Source organism: Diprion similis, chromosome 10 (assembly GCF_021155765.1).
Source record: "Diprion similis isolate iyDipSimi1 chromosome 10, iyDipSimi1.1, whole genome shotgun sequence".
NCBI lineage: Eukaryota > Metazoa > Arthropoda > Insecta > Hymenoptera > Diprionidae > Diprion > Diprion similis.
This window is the reverse complement of record NC_060114.1, coordinates 4806398-4821507: the sequence shown is the minus strand read 5'-3', so window position 1 is coordinate 4821507 and position 15110 is coordinate 4806398. Positions and strand designations below refer to the sequence as shown.

General features: G+C 37.3%; 1 protein-coding gene across 1 annotated transcript; it reads left to right on the top strand.

Annotated features, from left to right (window-relative positions):
• Positions 1–10209: 10209 nt before the first annotated feature.
• Positions 10210–13956, top strand: LOC124411286 (calpain-A-like). Its single transcript, XM_046890345.1, has 9 exons — positions 10210–10311; positions 10618–10746; positions 10843–11028; positions 11511–11698; positions 11804–12107; positions 12582–12745; positions 12986–13212; positions 13321–13481; positions 13581–13956. Exons 2-9 carry the CDS (start codon positions 10708–10710, stop codon positions 13872–13874), a joined length of 1563 nt encoding a protein of 520 aa, XP_046746301.1. The 5' UTR covers positions 10210–10311; positions 10618–10707; the 3' UTR covers positions 13875–13956.
• The last annotated feature ends 1154 nt before the right edge of the window (positions 13957–15110 follow it).

Here is a 15110-nt window from a genome sequence, read left to right as displayed (position 1 = left end):
CGCACTTCACTTTCGAAGGACTCATTGGCACTTACTTTCTCAGTAGAACACAGAGTGCAATTTATGTCCGACTTGCATTGCCAGTAGCGAATTAAGTCAACTGACTTGACACGTTATTTGACATAGAAGAAACGTGTTCAAAGTCCATAGCTGATACTGGATGCCAACTATAAGTTCATGAAAGTAATATGAAATTTTATTGTCAATTGGCTAAAATATCCTCGTCAAATCGTAGTCAGGAAGAACTTTAAGACTTTGATTATAACAGTATTTGCGCATCCTGTAACAGGCACCATAACAACTCGTACTATTCGACACTTATTTTTTGATTGAAGTTTGTGTTGATTCTGATGTTTTAAAATACATTTGCAAACTGATAGTCATTATCGCCAAGGCCAACTTCATTATTTTTATTGTATACAGTATCCGCAAAAGAATTTCGAAAGAGGAAGTGAAAAGTGAAAGTGAGCTCAATGATTATCTGCAGACGACGACCTCACGTCACAAAAAGACATGTTCAAAGTCGGTATTTGACAACTCATGCAAACCGTCTAAACTCATGAATGTCTTTTAGATTGTCGATTCACAGTCGATAGTATACAGAGTGATTATCTATCGCCAGAATGGACAGTTATCTACTCTAGTTTAATACGCATGCGCTAAAATTCTCGAGCAGTTGTTTGTCAGGGCAACCAACAGTGATAAATTCAGATGACAGGTCGCCGCGATGTATGTAACCAAAAAAATTTTGGCAACTGTAGGTATTGGCCGCAACTGCTAGCGACAATTGTCAAAATTTTGAGGTTACGTTCACGACAGTTGGTAGCCCTGATAAACAACTGTTCTCGGATTGTAGCGCATGCGCATTAAACCATAGCAGACGACGGATCATTCTATCGATAGATAATCAACTCGAAATCAAATTTAAACTATGATGATAACAAGATTTTGTTCATTATATAATACGCAGTATATGTATAGCAGCAGACAACTACTATCAAAAATTTATTTTTCGGTCTAGTTTTATCTTTATCTTGACATTGTCAAAGACTTTTGTGGCTTCTGGTCAACATAGCCAAGGCCAAAATGATTGAATAATTTATTTGTGAAGCTTAAAATCACTGTAAGGACTTGGTAATAATTCCTGAATTGTGTAAACCTTCTAAAAAAAATGTAAACAAAAAAAAATGCAACCGTCTTGTATCGACAATTGAAGAAGAAAGAATTATTCCAAGTCACGTAAAAGTATGTTGAGCAGTAAATCCTGGCCTTGAATCAACTTCTGCCACATGCGTGAAAGATGAGAGGTTATGTGTTGTTACTTTGTCCCGTTATCGCTGAGAAATGGATGAAAAACGGACTGCGAATTGTTTAAGCGAAATCTTGATAAGCCCGCAATTCCGTTCCTCTTTAAACGGAGCTTGGTAGCAGATTCCTCGAATTGTACTAACTCCAGGCCACACTGTATCATCATCGGTGGCACGATGACGAGCCCACGCGGGGGCGCCTGCGGCGTAGGTTTGACGGAGCAAAGCGCAGATCAAAGTAGTTTTACCAACCGACTGCGAGCCACGGTCTCATCTGAATTGATAATTTCCCCGTCAGCATATCAAAGACTCTTGTGCTGAACCTATTTCCATCCCTTCCTTCCTCTTGCTTCAACTGTAGGTACCTACATATCCACTTTGCACACCGAAGTCTTCAGATTCCGAGGCTGCTTTGACTCACGTTTATACAACTGCTCACCCACACAATTCAGACTCGTGAGAAACGTCACGCGGTTACCTAGGACAGTATAGAACTTTCGAGATGACGATACATATTTAAAACTTTGTCTTTGACTTCTTGCGAGCTTGCGAGTCTGCGGTCGCTGAGAAAACAAAAACTGCATTTTTTTTCAATCGAGAAATTTATAGCCATTATTCAGAGACTCAGATTCAATGAGCTAATGGACTGCTGAACAACAATTGGAGATCGCTTATATGTTTACTGTTTTTGAAATGTTACTGCCAGTTCTTTAAAAATGAATTTCGTGATAGGGTGTAGAAGAAATGGGTTCGTTTTGGGAATTTATATCTGAACAGTCAATTTTTTAACAAATTTTTTTCATCGGAATCAATTAACATCAAGCATTGTTAATGACAAAAACGTAAACCGTTTCATCCAGTGACATGTTTTGTAGTGCTCGAAATATCTTGAAAACTGCTCAACAAGCTTACGTTAAACTTGGAGATTCTACAGTCTAATTTTGAATAGTTTATCCTCTTTGCCGTCATTGCGATTTTTTGTTTATTTTCTGTTTCGAACAAAACGACGACGTTTCAAAGTTGGCATTAAATTTTTCGTTAAAAATTTACGCCTTCTTATTTAACTGTCAGAAAAACGTAATGATGTAAAAAAAATGGAATCGCGACAAGGAAAATCAACTATCCAGGAATATCGTCTCAAAGTTTGAAGTAAGTAGGTTGAGTGGTTTCAAAGTTATCGTAGACACAGCAAGACGTGTCAGCGAGAGAAATGGGTTGACGTTATTATCAATAACAATGCTTTCTATTAATTGATTCTGATAGAAAAGATATTTCAACGAAGTCTGATTCACACAGTTTCGAATAAAATAAACCCCACAAGAATTGAATAATTCTTTGTAGAAGTATAAATACCCAAAATTTTAACTTTTGAATATTACAGTAGAACAGTTTTTATAAAACTTAGAGCAACCGACTTGTGTAACATAGATACATGTAACAATAAACCATTGGTTTCAGTTCACAAAATTTTAGTCACGATTTGACGAGTAGGTATTCTACTTTTTAATCAAACCTAATTATTGAACGGTTTTCCTAGCTCAAAGTGTTGTAAATTAGGGTATTAAGTACTCGGGGTAAGCTTGGTGGATTTCGACAATCACACACCTGATTGATATATCTCTCTCACAGATTATTACTATCGGCGATCATATTTCCATTCAGGATCATAACTACGACAAATTCGTTACGCGCAAATAAAAGATGGAGAGAGAGGGGGGGGAGGGGGGCGAGAATGTTAATATCAAAAATCAACCTTACCTAACAAATCTGCCTTTAATCACGAAAACACCTTGGATCGATCTATCATCAATTCGATTGATTCACCACCACGTCGACAACTGTGGTGTAACAAGACTGCTTAGAGTTGCGTTCTTTGGCGATAACACCTCGTTTTACTACATTAATTATATGCCATTAGCTTTGTCAATCAGGATTGAAAAAGTTGTATTTTATACCAGAACAAGTCATCGTTGGAAGTAGAAAATAACGAATACCGTTTCAACAGTGCTAAATGTACGAAAATTTGGCGTCTGATTAAAATACTTACAATTTGAGAAAGGTCTTCAAAATCTTGAACAATCACACTTGTGATCAGTATGGTTACCGTTTCAAAACATCGTTTTAACGATCATAATTGTCCCATTCAAGTACTTTTACATGAAAATATGAGCTGTTTCATGTACTTATATACTTTCAATATTTATAAACAGGTATTCTTAACTAATTCGAAGATTCTCGTTTTCACAGGACACAATTTTGAACCCATACCAAAGCACACGAGCATATGAGAAAGTGACGTAAACGTAACTACGTGTTGTTCAAAAAGTGCAAGAATCTCGAGGCTCAGATTAGAATCCTATAACTCGTTGATACTGGCGATAACTGGAGTGTTTTTACGTGATGAAATTTCAATTCACGAAAGCACTGTGCGATCAGTGTGTATTAGGGTGGCGTAAAAAACCGACTATTTTTTTTTTTTTTGAGTCTCGTGTAACAAAATGTTAGTTTTTGATGTTTTAAGAACCCATTCCAAAGGACAGCTCAGAAAAAAAAATTTTAAGAGGTCGCTCCAAATTTTTTAAAATGTCAAAAAATTAGATTAAAAAAATTATATTCTCAGTATTTTGTTTGATTTTTAATTCATGTCGTGATGTATTGTTATCGATTCTTTCTTACTAAATTAAAGAAAAAAAATTTATGAAATTTTAATATGAATATTAAAAGGTCGCTCGAAAAGATCTAAAGAAATGCACCAAAAAATTGAAAAAAAATCATCAGCGACCTTTCAAAATTCAAATTTTGAACTGTAACTTTCGGAAACTCGTTTTTCTTTTGTCTATAAAATTGTACCGTAACGAGAAAAAAAATCGTTTTTTGACGATTTCCGACGTTTTAAAAAATGTGGAGCGACCTCTTAAAAATTTTTTTTTTAACTGTCCTTTGGAGTGGGCTCTTAAAACATCAAAAAACAACATTTTGTCACACGAGACTCAAAAAAAAAAAAAAAAAAATATTCGGTTTTTTAGCGCCACCCTACTATGCATACTCGAAAGCTCGAGAAATCCGGTGCCAATCAGTGCGGTCTTTTACTCGACTGGATATTGCGACATATCGCTTGCGCGCGATAATGCCAAGCATAACCCTTTAAACGGGACAATGCCACCTGAGACGCTAAAAGCTCACACACCATAGAGTCGTTCGCTCTACACACACACACACAAACCATGAAGAGGGGAAGCAAGATTTAGAGCTGATGGACCCTTGAGAGTCCATATCCCGATGCACGTACACTATCAAGTATCTAACGATGGCCTGATACTTGTTATACCAGCAACTAAGGAATTACTTTTTCGATTCAAATCACCCATAATATGGTGTTGAGATATGTACACTACAAATGATGCATTCATTCTTGTCATATATTGAACTCTATTCAGGCAAAACTGGAACATAAAGGAACACCGATATCATAGCTTCACTGTTCGCAGATAAAAGGTCGTCAAAATTGAGCTGCTTGTCGATATTTCACTTCTGATTGTAGTCTGAATTTTCATCTTTCTAGCGTATCGCACAACATTAGTTGTGATGATCAAGAAAGTTCAGTAGTGTTTGTCAACTGTGTAATTGATAGGCTTGTGAGACTGAATAAAAATTGAAAAAGTCTTCAATTTACGTGATGTGTAATCCAGAAATTGGAAGAATCTGTTAGTATATACAAAGTACACGGTGAAAAGGGTTTTCTACAATCCATCAATCTGTTCGTGTGAAGTTAGAAGTACAGTTTGTCTATTCGGAACACATTGAAGTCTTATGAGTTACATTGATGCTCTCATCGTCAAGTAAGTAGCAAATCGATTTTTTCAAGACGTGACTTCAATTTCGGTAGAGTAGACACACCTTTAAAAAATGTTGTTATCAATGCTAAATCTTCACGATGACTCGATATTCACAAATAAATCTGTTTGTTAATACTTGGTAGATTTTCTTGTTTGAAAATAAACATTCACGTAGATGAAAGCACCTCCATGCAATTTTCAACTATATAACTTCATACCACACGTATAACGAATATGATCCATTGACAGTTGGCACTTATCTTTGAACCGAAGATAACAGTCATCAAGGTTGGAAAGGTAGAAGCAGAAGAATAATAAATATGACTAAGGACAGTCGTTAATAAGGTCACTAAAACTGCTACATCTACTCTACGACATAACGTTCTTCTATGATTTGGGATATGACTTGTGAGCCAAATGAACGAACTTCAATGGGACGAACTTAACGTCGTCAATCGGAATGGAAAACGGATGACAAAAGTGACATCAGCATGCAGTGATTTTGATACGACAGAATTGAACGTGCGCGTGTTCAGGTTCAGCGTTAAATCCGTGATGGGCATAACGAGTATGATGAATTGTATTAATGAAGGATCAATGGGCTGCTGCCGCTGGCCACTTGCAGGGCCATCGAGGTCAAGTTGACCCGGTTAAGACGACTTCCTCCTCGAGTTGACCCACGGCCACGCTCAATCTCGACTCGGCGTGACTCACCGCGTGATCAGTGCCGCTGGTTCTAAGGCCTTCCGACGTTCCGACGTTCCGTCGTCGTGGAGCAGCTAACTTGCAGGCCTCGTCCGACAAAGAAGACTCTCCTCTCCGCAAGCGAGTGCAGGCTCGCCCATGTTTGTGGAACAATCAAGCCCAATCATTAACCCCTGAACGCCGCCGCGTGGCTCGACTACTGTGCACACACAAAACGCACCGCGTCGCACCAGCCCTGTGTGACCTGGGCAACCACACTGGGTCGACTCGTGGACAGGAAGTCGAGCTAATCAGGGGTAGTGAGTGGCAAACAGGGGCGCGTCGCTCCGCTGGTCGAGCGATGGGACGTGATCGGCGAAAAGCGAACTTTCGACCTTTGCCTTTTTCAATTTTTCGCCCTGTTTGGAAAGATATTTGGCGGTTGTTTGTCAATTTCGTTTAAAGTTGAATTTATGATTTTTCTTTTTAGTTATTGACGTTTTTTTTTTCTAAGAGAATAACTTTATACAATGCTGGGTAAAGAATTAGAACGACTTTCGTAATTCTACTTAACCAAATGATCAAGCGCGATGATCAAGAAGATCTAGTACTTCGCTTAAGGAAGTCATAAATCCATCGCATATGGATATTCAATTGTATAAACTGCAGGAACTCAAATGGCTTGAATTTTCTGTCACGATATTATTTCAAAGTCACTTGCAATTGCATAATTGGGCCGAAGAACGCTTTTCATTCAAATCAATGTCAAAGTTTTTTCTTTTCTTATCATTCTTTCATCTTTTTTTGTTGATTTTTAACTTACCTTATGATTTCCATGAACTTCTAACGATTTTGTAGCGCTCTCGGTGATTCCCAGCAACTTCCAGTCATTTCTTCTGATCCCCTTTGCTTCTGTCCAATCCAAAAATCACTGAAAATCGCCCAGAACGATTAGAAAAAATGATCAAAAGACAGAAATAATCTTTGCCAAATCAGTAAAAAATAACGAAAAGTACATTATGTAGTAAAAATCATTGATAATCACTCGAAATCAATGTTCATGAATATAAATCTTGCATTTGATTTCCAAAGTTGTGTTCTATGTGATAAAACGGAAACCGGATTGGTTTCAGTTTTTGATGGCATCACGTGAGCATTTATTGCATAATGTTTATTATACTTGAACCCAACTGCACGATTCGTTAATCGCATACGTACACTGCCCATTCAACTCCGTAGTCTTATATTTTGACTGCAAGCTTTAATAGCCGTCCGGAGTGTAAACGACTTTGAACGTGTGAACGCAAAAACCCGAGCTCGGCTAATTAGCACGGAATTGGTGAAATGAAATGAATTGCGTGCATCCCGTTGTTCGCAGATGTTTTCCTGTACCGTAAACGGGCGGACAAAAATGTCACAAACTTGCACCGGAGCATTTCCTCGGGATAAATGAACAATCTTTAAAACTGTTTTAATAATTATCAACCAAAACTAGTGATAAATAAGATCACAAACACATGGTGTTGATTTATTTTATTCGAAAACATAATTTCGTCAATTATACCTACCAGTGTTGTTTTCATCTAATTTTTGCAAAATTCTGCACTTATGTGTGCAATTCCATGTCAAATCGGACAAGAATTGACTTCGTATTTTTCTAATCGATCGAAACGTTTTTTTTTTCCACAGGGTATACGCAAAAACAGACACGTTTTTGTTAGTTCGTCTAGAATATTTCGTTTTCGAAAAGTACGAAACATTCAATTTTTAAAAAAGTGTTTTAATATTGTCTGATTTAGCAGGTAGAATCTCCGGTTCCATTTGTTATAATGTACAGGAAAATGACGATCGTAGAAAAAAAAAATACAAATCACTGAATTAGTAAACATTTCGAATTGTTCCGAAAAATTGAAACGTTTGAACACTTTTTTCACAAATTTTGCATTTCATGAAAGTGAAAACAAAATATTTATTGAAATCGTCACTAAAATCTATCAGAATTTTCCATGAACTACGTATCAAAAATATGCGTCTTGTCTTTTCACATATAATTTGTGTGACAAAAGTTTTGATCGATTTATAAAATTCGACCTTCAAAAATCCTCGAAATCAATTCAATTTAACGAGGCATTGCCTGTAGGTATAATTCCTCAACACCTATAATTCTGCATTTCAGATGAAAATATGATTATTACCACAAGAAAAATAAACGTGTGCAAGAAATTTTTTCCTCAACATATTTGAAGAAGCTTCCATAATTACTCAAATTTTCTTTCAGATGATCCTTCTGACATGGATGAGACAAAATAATTTCGACTGATTTCACATTAGAGTGCAGGAATGAGTCACCAATAACACTTGACCCGTCAATGAGGAACAGCAAGCAGTGTCCTCATGTTTCATCTGTAGAATGTTGAAACGAGCTCGCCGTAAACATCTGAATTAATATTCGTTCTGCTTAGGGGATACAAAAAAATTTGAGTTGATCTTAGTCAGCGAGCCATCCGATGAAAAATACCTCAGGAGATATAATAAATTCATTCAAGCAGTTGAATTGTGTTTTTATTTACGATTGAAACGATGTTACCAAAAATCTTGTGTCTCATTTTTCTATTCCGATTTGCGATTCTTACTTGAGCCAAAATTTATGGTAATTGCATCAGCCGATGATGTATTTTCTCATCGACTCGATGCTAGACTTGATAATAGAGATATTTTGTCTTCTACAATTATACAGACTCGATTAGTCAGAACTTCTTGCACGTAAATCGAGTCAGGAATTGCAGGAAAATTCGTTCTCCCCGGGGAAACTGAAATCAACCGTCACAAGACTTAACGTAAAAGAGTAACAATTGCGTTTACTAGTTTAACAGAGAAGCCTTGTTCGCTGAAATACTCTAAAGTACTTTCAAGGTATCGATAGTAGCCTCAAAATCTTGGTGCGTAAAATATTTCAGCGACAAAAATTTCACGGTATTTGTTTGTTATATAACAAATGCGCATGTTTCTATAACGAATTCGAACAAAGAGTTACTACAGAATTCAAAACAACGTGTTTTTTAGTATTTATTTTATTGCAACTATTGTACTAAATATTTTCTAACAAACCTTTTTTTTCTAACAATTATCGATAAGAGATGTTTAATAATCATTATTTTGTAAGTTTTTAATCATCTCGTTTTTTAAATAAAAACGTTTTTGTCGTTTTATTTAAATACGTTTCTTTCGGGTGTCACTCGCGAATTTTTCACGAAAAACATCTTCCTTACTCTTCTTTATACGGTAAAATTTTCAACTTGATCCATTTGGCGCAACATAGTCAAAAATAAATAAAATTAAAAAAAAACGATTTTTTTTTCATATTTTCTTCGAATATTATTCACTATTTATCAGATAAAAAATATTTTTGGACAAAGTTCCAAAAATCTCATACCGCTGATTAATTTGAAATTTCATAAACTCGTGTCCATGTATTTTGACTCGTTAGCAAAAATACTAGCAAATTTGATTTTCAGGGTCAAAATTCACAAAAGTATAAAAGTTGCCTGTGAATTGTCAGGTTAAACCTCGAACCTCGATTCGACCATTTCAGACAAATAAATAAACATCTAGAATTCTCTTTGTTCTGAATGGTACAGTAAACCGCAATCAAAACAGGGAACTGCGATTACTTATAATGCGCAATGCGAAAGCTAATTACCCGAGCAATAACAGTTTTATTTCAATAAAAAACCGCAAAGTACGCAGAAAGTTTTTCGCAATCTAATCTAATCGGCGGTAAAAAGTTTAAACTAATTAAGAAATTAACATTTTCTGGAATGTTCCGTTCTCGTCAGCGTTAATCGCAAGGATTTATAGAAATAAGTGATTGAGAAGAATTCTGATAGGTACTTGACTGCACGCAATGACGTATCGAAATTGTAACTGAATAAAATTTTTTATTCCTGATCATTTGCACGCAATTCATGACATCGCGCATTTTATTTAAGAGAGTGGAAGTGAATATAATTATTATATACAAATAGATGATGGGAATCCCAATTTAAACATCGCAAAATAAAAAATTTTGCACATTAATAAAGAAAATGTCTTTTTGACTTTTGAACTTTAAACCTCAAATATAATTGTTATAGTCAGAAATCAAAAAATGGTCTTATCGAATGCCCTACTTCCCCAACGATTGCGGTTTTTAATTTCTTTAATCTCTGATTAATCCGAGTCGAGTTTCCGGTCGAAAAGTCTTTTTAAACCTCGCTCGCCAACGAGTTTCTACAGTTCGAATTCTCCTTGCGATCCAATAGAGTCGCCCACACTCGTTAGGTTGTCACATCACAGATTTTTGAGTTTTTTTGGGATCGTTGTGACTATCCGAAAAAAGCAAAGATCAAAATACAGAGTAAAGTAATAATTGAACATCGCAAATTTGACTACATGAAAGAACTCTTTCTGCTGAATTTGCGGTGAAACGGACCCAAAAATTCTGCGTAAGTTTCAAATGATGCTTCCAGTCGTATGACTGAGATTCATATACTTGCACTTTGTTATTCGGATATCCATCCAAGTATTTTACATAAATAAATTATAAATATTTCATTCTTTCTTCACATCAGAAGTAGGGGAAGGTGAGGCAAAGTGGGCACCTTGAAATTTGAATTTGTGCTTTACGCTCAGTTCGTCGAGGTGAAATAAATTTCTGAACTTGAATTTACGATTACTTTTGCTCGAGAAAGCTGAATAATAATTTAACATAATTGTTCATATAAAAACTAAACATTTTATTCTCATTTTAGGCATTATTTTCTTAAGGGCTCCACTTTGCCCCACCCTCCTCTGCCAAGCTGCTCTAATTGACTTTTCGGTCAATTTCCGCGTCCGGAAAAATGAACACTGAGGACAAATCAACTGCGGAGGTACCGAAGGTAAAGTAGCTAATTTGATTGGCTCATTCTCCCACAGTGTCTTCTTTTTATTGCCTTTTTTCTTAGTCATTAGAAACTGGAATTGATTCCGAACAGAATGAAGTTGGTCAAGATTTTCATAAACTCAAACAAGAATGGTTTGCGAAGAAAAAAGATGCGAATGATAAGACAAATTTGTTTGTCGACCTATCATTCACAGCGCAGGATTCGATCTTATATCCAAATGGGATCCCATGTGACAAAAAGAAATTTCCTGAGAGAATCGTATGGAGACGTCCATGGGTAAGATAATAGCTATTTATGTGGCATGCCCGTAAACCGCCTGTTTTTTTGGCAAGGATAAAGATTTCAGGACGAGCTGAAGGCGAGCCGGAAGCGAGCCGGAAGCGAGTACTGAAATTATCCGAGCCAAAAAACGGTTTGACGGGCATACCACATACAATATTTTTTACGGTATGGGAATTGAAAAGCAAAACGAAGAGTGAGGTTATGTCGCGATCTGTTCGACGAAGCTACTTTATTCGGCAGTTTGGGATGCGCACTTCGAACTGCGCATCAAAACTGCGAAATAAAGACTTTATTCCGCAACTTTGTTCGCTGCCGTATAAAGCGTCACTTAACGGAACAAAAACTGCCACAAAAAGTGGACTTTTCAATGCCCATGCCGTAAAAAAAAATGTATACCATTGTACCAGTGATCTTACAGAACTACTCAGAACTCGTTCACTGCTGCGTAGGTCAATTTATTTAGACTTTATTTCTAGGAAATAGTAAAAAACCCGCAATTCTTTGTCGATGGAATTTCACGATTCGATGCCGAGCAGCGTGTGTTCGATAATTGTTGGGTAATCGCTAGTTTGTCCGTTTTGGCAACGAACCCTAAATTATTCTATCAAGTTGTACCGGAGGATCAAAGCTTCCAGGAGAACTATGCTGGAATATTTCACTTCAGGTACCTACTCAATGCATAAAGAATTTCTTAGCGTGTAAATACCCAGCAAGGATTCAATCTGTCTATTCGAATCGCACGATCGTCAATTGTTTTATGCGTAATCAGATTTTGGCGATATGGAAAATGGGTGGAGATCGTGATAGACGATTTGCTACCAACGGATTCAAGAGGCCTGTTATGCTCACGCTCACCAGAAACTAACGAGTTCTGGACTTGCCTGGTTGTGAAAGCTTACGCGAAACTCTATGGATCATGGGAAGCCATAGAAGACGGTCGAGCTTCCGAAGCTTTGGAAGATTTTACTGGAGGACTATCGTTGTTCTACGCTTTGGATGAAACAAACCAACTTTCTTTTGACACTTTACTGAAGGCTCATGAGGATCATGCCTTCATGGTGTGCAGTTCAAGGGTAAGTAATCGCTAACCTAACCAACGTAGTTTGTCTTCAGCTGGCACATCTTTCACACCATTGTCAAAGTAAATCGAGTAATTCACGTTTCCTCATAAGCCTTTGCATCCGAACGATTGGTCCGTGAATCACAAGAAAAATTGGATTGTTATGGCCCGTTAACTTTCTTTATTATCACCAAATATCACGAGCACATACAGAGTACAGTACCACCTCGTTATATAAGATGCTATTAGAACAGTTAGAGGAATAGGATTCCAAGCAATTCGTCAAGTGAGCGTTGCTCCGAGTGTGTCGATGATCATCACCGTCTTCGTTATAAGAGAATGACAGTTATGTATACTAATTTGGTGTCTCAGCAGTTGCTTATAACGAGAAGACCGCTCCAAGGTTGAAGCGCTCCAAAGACATTCTCTTATGACGAGGACTCTTATATCGAAGTAGTACTGTACCTAAGTCTGATGATTATTACAGTACTACGAACGGAAGAAAAACTCCTGTGAAGGATCCAGACGCAGTATTTGGCCGCAACACGGTTACAGTATCACTGGAGTCGTGAGTTATAAGGGAAAACAGTTACTGCGGATGAGAAACCCGTGGGGTAATCACCGGGAATGGAATGGACCATTCGGAGACAAGTAAAGATATTTCGGCAAAATTTCTTACGTACACCTAATTGTGAGAACAAATAGTAGTGCTTTTAGGATCGAAGATTAAATCGTCCTTCATGATTCTGATTCTGATTCTCAACACATTAACGTAACGGTTTGAGTATTGATGGATATTATCTGAACCATTGAAATTCCTCGTAACTGTTGTTCTCTGTGGTCAATCTACAGCTGATGAGTAAACCATTGCGTCAATCAATTTTTCAACAGCGATGCAGTTTGGACGGTCGATGCTGAGATGAGAAAGGCACTCGGTTTTGAGGCTGACTCTGACGGGGAATTTTTCATACCCTACGCAGTGGTTCTTAAATATTTCTCCAGAATCGAGATTTGTTACTTGTCCTTTCTTGGCAAAGGTAACGAGAATGTTAAAACGATGGTGTTTGAAGGAAAATGGATACGTCGCAACAAAATCCTTGAAAGCAGTAATTATTTGGGTACGTTAGCTTAAAGCATTGTTTTAATTGTACATTTCATTTTCCAACCTGCTTGAATCGTCGTGATTAATCATCACTGAATCTTGTGAATTGCTTTACCATATTCAGACATATCATCAAAGATATTGAGTCAAAACACGCAGTATCGTATTACCTTGGAAAATAAGGACACGGATGATGGTGAATACGCAGTGATAGTTGCACTGATGCAGAAGAATCGAAGAATAAAACGAGCTGCTGATCTCACAGTTGGACTGGAAATTTATCACGTATGTTTGTAATTTCCATTAGTATGAAAAACCGGGAAAAATTGAAATCTACAAAACCGGAAAAGTGAAAACTAAGCACCTTTCAATATTTTCGAACAGCTGGCGTATCCGAATAGTTTACCGAAGCCATTGCCTGCCGATTTCTTCAAGAAAAACCAACCGATTTCAGGATCTGGAGCAGGAGCGCAACTCCGCGAAGTCTATAACTTATTTAAATTGAAACCCGGAACTTATTGCATTATTCCCTGTGTTTACAACCGAGAAGGTGAAGAATACGAACTTACTACCAACGAAGAAGAAGAATTCTTGCTCAGAGTCTTCTTCGGGAACATTCCCGATGTAAACAAAGCGTTGATGACCAGTAATTTAGAATCTCGAAGAAAGTATGAGTGAATCTTGTTCACTTCCATTATACCAACCCCAACGTCTGGGAATTTCTATTTTTTAAGGACTATGATTTAGGTTACTAAAATCGACCATATCGATCGATAATGATAATATTAAAAAATGAAACTGTTCGTTTGTTAAAATAAACTTTACCAGATTGAGCAATTTTTACACTGAATAGTCATTTTGCAATTCTTTCATCTGCTACGACTCGCTGATTTATACGATTGATGTGATGATCGAACAACGAACAAAGCAAAGTAAATTAGAATCCACATTCGCGTTTAGGATTCGCAACACTTTTTCTCTATTTTTAAAACCGTCAAAGTTGAACAGTCGACGGATTAAAATATGAAGTCGTAAGTACTGGTAAATATGGTAAAAGTTCCATCAATCTCGCATCGAAAGTCAATTCTACGTGAAATTCGATTGAAAAAACGTTTTTAGTATTTAAGCTATCAAAGGCGGCAAAAATTGCAATCACAAAATTTATAGAGAATTCAATATTCTGCAAATTCTGCTTTCAAGATTAGGTTTATAGAATGAATTTTGTTCGAATGGTAGCAATTTTTCAAAAAAACTTATATCCTCCCCCCTTTTTGGGTAGAAATACCGTTTGTGACAATGGCGCCACTTTTGGCCAGTCATGTAAAATGTTTCAACTGTTCCTGGCACTAGAAATCTATTCAATAATTGATTCAATCACAAGAATATCTTCTGCAGTAAATATCAGTACAGCTTGTTGGCTCCTCAATTGTTTTAAAATCAATTTTACAACGTGCCTAGGCAATCGAACACCTCCGTGCCAATCATGACCAGGAATCGGCCAGGATATGGCACCAAATGGTAAGATTTATGGCTTAAAACTTCGAGAGTCACTTTGTACCTCGAATTTAAGGGACACCATTCTAATGTATGAACTATAGTGTACAACAACAAGGTTGACTCAGATGTCAGGAAGAGAAAGAAATGCTTCGTCGAAACGAAACACCCTAACGTACCCTCTCGTCGCCGCGACGGCGTCTCAACGATCTCGTAGAGGCTGTTACATCCCCGAAGCTACCTCCACATAGAAGACCAGGACTGCAGGTACCTCCGCAAGAGCTTCTCGTGGGATCGAAAGACGCACGCCATCAAAGACGCACGGCGATGGCGTGCGTGCCGGCAGTTCGTCGGGCATCCGTTGACGGGAGGCCCGTCGAGGGCCACTAGAGCCGGCTAGTAACCCGGGGCTCGAGAAGC